Source organism: Pteropus alecto, unplaced genomic scaffold (genome assembly GCF_000325575.1).
Source record: "Pteropus alecto unplaced genomic scaffold, ASM32557v1 scaffold86, whole genome shotgun sequence".
Classification (NCBI taxonomy): domain Eukaryota; kingdom Metazoa; phylum Chordata; class Mammalia; order Chiroptera; family Pteropodidae; genus Pteropus; species Pteropus alecto.
Window position 1 is genome coordinate 16,885,586 of NW_006442109.1, and position 9,480 is coordinate 16,895,065.

At 32.0% G+C, this 9,480-nt stretch overlaps 1 protein-coding gene across 5 annotated transcripts in view; it reads left to right on the plus strand.

Moving 5' to 3' along the window:
• The window catches only part of ZNF280D (zinc finger protein 280D), a 238,466-nt gene that overhangs the window by 199,740 nt on the left and 29,246 nt on the right, over positions 1-9,480 (plus strand). For 4 of the 5 annotated variants that reach the window (XM_015595951.2, XM_015595952.2, XM_006920333.3 and 1 more), the window contains 3 exons: positions 517-579; positions 3,827-3,945; positions 4,098-4,134. In XM_015595951.2, coding sequence (XP_015451437.1) covers positions 517-579; positions 3,827-3,945; positions 4,098-4,134 — 219 coding nt within the window. Of the gene's footprint in view, positions 1-516; positions 580-3,826; positions 3,946-4,097; positions 4,135-4,740; positions 6,403-9,480 lie in introns of those variants that run through there. The other variant, XM_015595954.2, reaches the window with a different exon arrangement.

The window sequence follows — 9,480 nt, forward strand, 5'->3', positions numbered from 1 at the left end:
AAATGGCAAACAGTAGTGTTTAGCTTGAATACTGTTTACTTCCAGGATCATTTGGATTCTATCTCCCTTCCCTGACATAAGCATGTTAGAATTAGAAAAATGATTTTTTAAGAATAATGATTATTATCGATAACCATACTATAGCAAAATGTTATTAGCAAAAATTTTTAATTGTTTTCAGTTCTTAACAGAAAAATATTAATTTGTGCTTTACTTTTTTTAAAACTTGAATATTTACCTTTTTGTGTAATGATGAATTTTATGACTGATAAATTATAAATTGTATGACTGATCATATAAGAATATACTTAGAGAAGTTCGTGTCATCAGAAAATAAATAGATAAAATAGAATATAAGATAGAATGTTGAATTAATGCAAGGATAACAAATATTTTATTATTTATATCATGGCCTCTTACTCAAAACTAGAAACTTAATTATAGATGTGACTATAGCTATAAATTAATATGACTACTTTAGAATAAAATTCATAAAATCTTTTTTTGTCTCTCCAGCTTTCACAGTAACCGTCCAAGTAAAAGATTTTGTATTTTTAAGAAGCATTCAGAAGATCTCAGGTAACTAGTTGATTTTTTTTAAATTTTTTCTATTGAAAAATTGTATGACTTAAATTTTTTATATAACATCTTTATTGAGCTACAGTGCATATACCATGCAACTTCATATTTAAATTTTACAATTAATATTTTTAGTATATTTACAGAGTTGTACAGGCATCACCACAATTAATTTTATTACATTTTAATCAGTCCAGAAAGAACTCTGTACTCATTATGGTCATTCCATTTCCTTCCAGCTCCCCTATCCCTAAGTAACCACTAATCTTCTGTCTGTCTGTATAAATTCGCCTATTCTGGACATTTCATATAAATGGAATGATACAATATGTTATCCTTTGTGATTGATTGGCTTCTTCCATTTCACATGTTTTCAGTGTTCATCTGTGTTGTAGCATATATCAGTACTTTATTTTTTATTGCTGAATAAGTATTCCATTGTATGGATATACGATAGTTTGTTTATCCATTTAGGTTATTTTAACTTTGAAGCCATTATAAATAATACTGCTATAAACTTTTGTGTACGAGTTTTTGTCTGGACATGGCTTTTAATTTCTCTCTAGTATATATCTGAGGTAGGAATTACTGGGTTATATGGTAACTGTTGAGCCTTTGAGGCAGACTGTTGTACAAAGTACCTCCACTTTTGTACATTCCCACCAGCAGTATAGGAAGGTTCCAGTTTCTCCACATCTTCGCCTACATTTGTCATTATCTCTTTTTGGTTATAGCTACCCTAGTGGGTTTGAAGTAGTATGTCATCGGGGTTTGTTGTAACTTTTTTTAACCTGCTCTTGAGATGTCCACTGAGATTTGGAAATCTCAGTGATTGCTGCTAAATATGACAAAGTTCCATTCATATTATTAGACTAGAGGTATGATTAGCCTATATTCTCTTGCTAAATTTGTTTAAGTGGTGTCAAGTGGTGTCAAGATGAAATCTTCATTCATTTGCATCATAAAATGAGAACAAAAATTTTAAATGTATCTCTGCCCTGTACTTCATCCCAGCACTCCTTATCTTTTTTGTTTACTTCATTTTTCTCTAGATCATTTTTCATCATCTTATATACTATGTACTTTATGTTTTTTGTTTATTTTCTGTGTCCTCTTACTAGAATGGATGTGGTTTTGATTTTTGTCAGTGCAAGGCATTGATTAGTGCCTGGCACATAGTGGGCACTCAGTAATTATTTTTTGAATAAATTAAAGTGTATGTTGAAAATTACTTATGTAGAGAGCAGGACCCATCTATGATGTTGGACCAGTAGCTCACAGAGAGAAAAAAGTTGATTTAGTTTGAAAAGTATTTTAGTACTAATTTTAAAACATTTACTGAATTCAAGGAATAGACTAAGCCATATTAGATGTTGCCTTTATGAAATTTTCTTATGAAAATTTTTATAAGAATGACAGGAGTTTTACTGCATTCAAAAGATGAGAATTTAGTTTAATTTTTACCTCACTGATGTCAAACTTAGTTGTGTGTTCGGTTTTTAAGTAACTATCATTTTTAGAAGCTGGGATTCTTTTTTTCTCAACTTGAGTAGGTATCAAATTGATAATTGGTCAGTTTCTGTGAATGGACTGTAACCTACTTATATAGAACAGTAATTTTTGTAATTACTCTTATTGGAATGGAATAATCATTCTTTAGCTATTTATTACGCCTCTATAAAGATGAAAGTGATGAAGTCTTGGAACCAACCTTCAGGGAATGTATAGTTTATTGGGTGGGAGATATGGGTGAATGTAAATAATTACAATATAATTTCGATACCCAGTGAAAGAGGCATTTAGCTACTACTTACCATTGAGAACACTTTTAGTGTTTGCGAGGATAGTTTGTTAATAGAGAAGACTATAGTTAATTAGTCATTAAAGTTTAGTATTTAAATCTTACCTTTCCTTAAGCTTTTAAATTTAACTTAAAGATATTCCATTTAGAAATCAAGTACCTTTTAATAATCATTTTCAAGAGAGCCTTAATTAAAGTTCATTAAGTTGAACAGACTAAATTTTTTTAAATAGTCTTATTTACAATTCAAGTTCCTTTAACTTAACATTTATACATTTAATTTATTATTATTTTTTTAAACGGCACTTCAGATGCTTGACCCAACACACTCCCAAGTTCTTAACTCTTATGATAAACATAAGGTGGCTTTCTTAGTTCTCTGAAACATTTACATACTTTTGCAGGCTTAATAATATTTTAAAATACCTTTCAACTAAAAATCAAAAGTTTAAACATTTTTTACTAGAATCTTAGGCCAGTGGTCACGTACTATAATGTGCCAGTTATGTTTAAATATTTTGAATAGCAAGTGCTTCATAGTTTGATATAATGACTATAAAAACTATTCCTGAATTTAATAAAAAATATAGATGCTATGGGAATTGTTTCCCAGCCTTTTTGAAAATTTATAATCTTTACATATTTCATTTAAGTACTGTAACACTCAGTGGAGTTTTATTAAGGAAAGAAGTAGTTTAGGGCCCCAGCAAGTTAGCTAGTTCACAGTGCTGGGATGCTGAGCAACTCAAGCTTTGGACTCCAATACTGAATTAACTACTTTAATTAATTCAATGTTAAATGAGAATAATACCAGCCTTAGATGATTGCAATGAGAGTCAAATGAAATAATATACGGAAAAATCTTTAACACATAGTACATACATGATGGCAGCTACAACATGATCCATATTTAAAGCCTTCGCATTTCTCTTCTAATTCTTTCCTCACCTAAATAATTACACTAGATTGTAATCTTTATTAGAGCACAGACTGTATTTTCATTTATTTTCACAGTACAGTAGTACAATATGTATAAAGACAACCTTAGTAAATATACATTGAGTGAATGTACACTATACCATTGCATTGTAGATGGGCAGAGGCACATGTAGATTGTGGCTTGTTGAAGTGACACAAGTTGTTCGTGGAGCCAGGACTAGGCTGTAGGTCTCTTAACTCCTAGCTTTTAGCAACTAGTTTGAGAGGTAAAAGTTTATAAAGAAAAATAGTTTCTGTGAATTAATGATAATATAATTTGCATATGGCTGTGCCATTTTCTAGAGAATCATTTCCATTATACCGAGTTTATATGACAAAAAATGGGAGAGACAATTATGACAAAAAGCAAATTATGGGAAATAATCATTGAACTTGTATGGATTTTTATAAAAGATAAAAAACCTTTTTCTTTTTTGCTATTTGCTCTTTTTTTTTTTTTTTAAATAGGGGCATTACTTTGGTGTGCCTTAACTGTGATTTCCTAGCTGATGTTACTGGCTTAGATAATATGGCTACACACTTAAGTCAACACGAAACTCATACTTGCCAAGTTGTAGTAGAGAAAGGTACGTGTATTTATAATTGTGTTACTTTGGATTTTTGATATTTATTTCAGTATTTTTGGTGAGCCACAATACGGGCTCTTTATGAAATCATAATTCTCACTCATCGTATTTCATATGCTATTTTAAATATAAAACTTTTCTTCTAATTTCAGTTTCTGTTTGTATCCCAACTTCTGAGCATCTTTCTGAGTAAGTTTAACTTTTATTCAATGAATTTTACTTTGATGGATTTTAGCACTATTGTATTTTAAAATGTATCATTAATAGAAATGAAAAATATTAAAGTATTTTGTTTTTGTTTTTGTTTTTGTTTTTTTTAAAGCTGCTTGTTGAAATAGGTTCCTGCTCTTTGGAGCTCGTGACCTGGTGCAAGACAAGTTGGAATTTCCTAAGTTCAAAGTTCTGAGATGTTTTCTTACACAAGGCAGTTAAGCAGCCAAGTTCATGACACTAGCTCTCATTATTCAGCTTTTTTCAGCTTCAAATGGGACTAGATTCTTATTCCACCTTATCTTTGTGTCAGGTTGACATATCTTAACATGTTGTTTTTTCCAGTTGGCTCTCTCCAAAATAACTTTTGTTGCTATAGTCATTTCTTACTTTGCTTAAAATAATTTGTGTTTTTCTCTGCTGTACTTGCCTTCAGAATAATACATTCCAAATGACATGGCTGTTTGTCTTTTTGTCTGTTTTGTCTGCTTTCTTAATTTCTTATAAGTCTTAAGTGTTTAGGCCCGATGATTGTCTTTTTCCTCATTCGTTGTCTGTCATTGTGCTATTTTTCTTATTTTTCAGATGCAGAAGCAGCCCAGAGATTTCAAAAAATGTCCAGGGTACACCTGGACAGTGTCCCCCTTCGATGGACACAACTGATGCCTGTTCTCTCTTTCCAAGGAATATGAATAATTTGACTGTAGGACCTGCTCTAGGTTGTGGTCAAGAAATCAGATCTTGGGGAGACTCCCTTACTTCATGGCTGGCCTCCCATAAGGTTCATGCTAATTTAGCCAGAGATGGTCTCAAAGCCCACCAAACTGAGCACAAATTTCCACAGGAGACTTTGGCTCTTGATCTTAAGCTTGCGGGTCACTTCTGGCCAAGAAAAGGCCATCAGATCAGTGCATCAACATCTAAGTTGAAGTTTAGTCATTTGGCTGCTGCCCTTTAATCTTCCTCTAGCATGAATATAATCCAAGGAATATAAAAACTCTGGTTGTTAGGAAACCATGTTTATTTTCATGTCCTTGGAACAACAGATCTCTACAATTATGTTCCATGCAGTTATTTAAAATATATTTCCCAATACTAACTCTAGTTTTCAACAATACTAATTCTCACATTTTTTATTTTTAATACATTAATTTAATTTTGATAGTTTTATGTTCTCCAGATTTATTGATTTTATGTCTATTTTTATATTCTTTTCTTTAAAAATGTTGTTTAGTGTTTGCTTTGTTTTGTTAAGACTCGAGATTCCCTAGAATTCTCTACAGATTTCCTGTCACCGCCTACTTACAGCTTTTTAATTTGGCTGTTGTTCAGACCATTAGACATTATGATAGCCTCTGACTTATTTGAAGATTATTATTATTAACATTATCTTAATAATTGTGAGTTCTAAGGTAAAAATAAACCTCATATTGTAGACCTTAAAACAAGTTTTAAAGTTACATATTTGTACAGCTAACATCTATTTAGCCATTAATATAGTTGCTTTTGGGTAAAGATAACATTAAATATTATGGGGGCTAATAATGCACTGTTTCATATATTTTTTTTTCACATATACATGTATATTTTTTAAATTTGACATTTTTAAATTTTAGTTATGTTGCATATGGATCTGCTAAACAGTTTTGATGCTGTTTTCTTAATTAAAATTGTATAGTTTAAGTGCGTCAGGAATTATTTACTAATAAATCATTTTATATGAAAGCTATAGGTTTTATCATATAAATAGGTACACATTGCTTTAATGTTTTAAGGAAGCCTTATTATTTGACCTGCTGACTAAAAACTGTACTTAGTGCATCTTACATTTTTTCCTGCAGCTCAAGTGAAAGGTCACCACTTATACTATACGAATTCTTTGAATTGAAGACGAGCAAAACGCTTTTTGTGATCTTAGTTGCCATAAGGATAGGCAGATTCTGAAAGTATGACTTAGTTGTGTTTTTTACTCTAAAATTAGAACTCTTTTACTTTGAAACAGATTCAAAGCCAGTTTAGATGACTACTTATTATGTAATATGTTTCATGTAATTAATAATTAAAAAAAGTTAATACATTAGTTTTAAACTTCCAAACTAATTTCTACTGTAAATTAATGATTTTCCAAAAGCTCTCAAAGTGGCTTGTAGGTGGACTTGGTGATATACTAGTGTTTATCTGTCTTCTCTGTCTCTAGGAAAGTTTTGTCATTCACCTTTCTACACAATTAAAAAAAATATTTTTAAATTTTGCCCAGAAACAGCATCTTTTCATTGTTAACATAAGTTCTTTTTGTGTTTACAGATATTTGTTCTAGTTTGATTATAGTTCAAAAATAGGATAAACTACATTCTTGATAATAACAGCGTAGGAGTACTATTTTGTGTTCTTCCATGGGACTTTAGTTGAAGTTTAATTTGGTGCCAGTGAGTTTTAGCTTGAATCCAATTAAGTTATTCTAAATAATTTATTCACCTGATTAGAAATTGCCATTTTATGCATGTGTGCTTTTGGTTACCACTGAATAAAATGTGAGATTGGGTCAGTTTGAGTCCATCACCATTCTCAGAAAAAAAATGACTCCTAAATTGCAGGGACAAGGATTCTTATTCTGTTTTGTCACATTTTGTTAGACCAGCTCGCTTCATTTATTTATTCTGTGGGTATTTCTTGAGCATGTTCTTTGTGCCTGGCACTGTTTTAGGAGCTAGAAAACTTGCCTGAAATCTCTGTCCTCCTGAAGCTTATGTTGTAGTGGTGAAAGAGAGAATAAAAAGTAAATAAAAGACATAGTATGTTCAGTGGTGGTCAATATTATGGAGAAAAATGAAGTTAGAGAAGGAAGATAAGGAGTATGGGGTGAGAGAGTTTGTAGGCTGCCATTTAAAATTTGGTGGTCAGGAAAGGCCTCGCTGAGAGATGATATTTGAGTAAAGACCTGAAGGAGGAACTGCAAGGAGACTAGTTTGGCTGCACTTGAGTGAGCAAGAGGGAGGAGATGAGGCCTGCAAAGTAATGTGGGCCTGTTACATATGACTTATAGACCATTGTAAAGCATTTGGCTTTTCCTCTGAGACAAGAAGCCATTAAAGATTTTTGTGTTTTATACCTCAGTAAAAATCATAATCGACAACAACAAAAAAAACAAATACAGAAGAATTTATGTATTACCGTAGGTGCTGCCTTGAGAATAACTGTGGAAGACCAAGGACAGAATCAGGAAGAATAGTTAGGGGGCAGTTGTAGTAATCTGAGTAGGAGATGGTGGGGGCTTGGGCTAAGTTGCTAGCAGTATAGGTGATAACAAGCTTTGATTTTGGATATATTTTGAGTTTGTTGATGATTTAGATGTGGAGTGTGAGAGAAAGAAAGTGTTGAGGATGATTCCACAGTTATTTGTATGAGTAACTGGAAAAATGACATTGATATTAACTGAGATGGGAAAGACTAAGAGGAATAGATTTGGGGGGGAAAGAGAAGGACTTTGATTTGTGACATGTTTTAGTTTGAGATACCTATTAGATATCCAGTGGAGTCACTGTTATTTACCTGTATGAGTTTAGGGGAATGTTCTAAGCTGTAAATATCATTTAACATTTTAAAATGCCATGGTAATGAATAGAAGTAAAACTGGGGAAATCTGAATTAGATTGGTATATTGAATCACTGTCAGTATCCTGGTTATGATGTTGTACTATAATTTTGTAAAATAATATTGGGGAAACTGGACAAGGGTACATGGAATCACTCTACATTAGTTCTTAACTGCATGTGAATATATGATTGTCCCAAGATGAAAAATCCTGGAAAAATAAAGATCACCAGGGGATACAGTTGAAACAGAGAAAAGGCAGGTCACCAGGGGATACAGTTGAAACAGAGAAAAGGCAGGTCTACTGACTGAGCTCTAGTAAGTCTAACAATAAAAGATTAGGGAGACAAGGAGGAATTGGCAAAGGAAACAAAAAGAATGGCCAGCGATGTGAGAGGAAAACCAAGTGAGTAGTGGTGTCCTGGGAGCCTTGATTCTCTGATTGTAAATGTGAATGCTTGTTCTGAAGTTCTGAGATTCTGTTATTCAATATTGGTTATACCTCATGTCATAATTTGTTCTTTTGGGAAGATAAATTCAGAATGCCACATATCCTTATCCCCAGTTGCAGAAATAAGGAGTCTTTTTGACCTTGAAAAGATTAAATTGTTCATATTATTTTTCAGCTCGTTTAACTCTCTACATATACTCATAAAAGCAATTCTCTTAAATTTCTATAAAAGAGGTAACTAGGTCAGTGTTTCCTAAACTCTGCTGTAGAAATAACGTCCGTAATTTATAAATTGTCTGGGGGATAAAAGTTTCCATGGCCAAATAAATTTAGGAAATGCAAGTTGAAGTTGAATAGTTTCTTTAATATGGGATTTTTTTGGCCTGTGACTATCTAAGAGAATATTTATTTGATGTTGGAGTTTTTTTCCTTCATTACTTACTAACTTCTTGACATTAACTTCCGTAGTGTGTAGAATGCTGATCTAGAGTAATCATTCTTTAGATTTTTGAATTGGGAAATAAAAAGCAGTTGTGTAGGGTGTTGGCAATCAGTTGGACTCTTAGAGTTTTTCTTCATGTTTATGGATTATTTGTAAGGTGAAATTTAGAACTAACTTCATGCTAGCAATGTATCATTTTTATCTTTTTATAAGTATAAAAGTAAAAATTTTATAGAAATTTTATCAAGAAAAAAATCTCATTATTATGTTTATAAAATCTAAGAAATACATTATAGGGGCAGACTGGTTTTTAGCTTATTCTGCCTCTGATTGTAGCAGCAAGGGAAATTTTTGTTAGGAGGTATGGTTACGTGATTTCATACTAAGAAGCTTATGCATCTCATAATTATTTCTGTATTCCCTCTGTAACTCTTTATGCTTAGGATATCAATCCACTTAGCTACTTTTCTTGAGACTGTTTGTATCTCTAGCCTTTATTATATGTTAAGGAATTTCTTATTATGTAATGTCTTGTTTCCTGCTTGAACATCATCAGGTGATCTTCCTTGATTAAGATCAGAAGTTTTGATACCCAACTCCACATTAAACCCTGTCAGACCCTTAAAGGGATAATGTAGTATAGTGGTTAAAGAGCATAAGCTCCAAAGTTCATTGCCTAGTTTGGAGTTCTGCCCTGCTTTTTACTAGATATGTGTGATTTTGTATAGATTATCAGACTTCTTTGTCCCATTCCTTATTTGTAAAATGCATATAACAACAGTACCTACTCATAAGATGTTGAGGGAATTAAATGAGTTAGTGTATATATAAGTACTATAT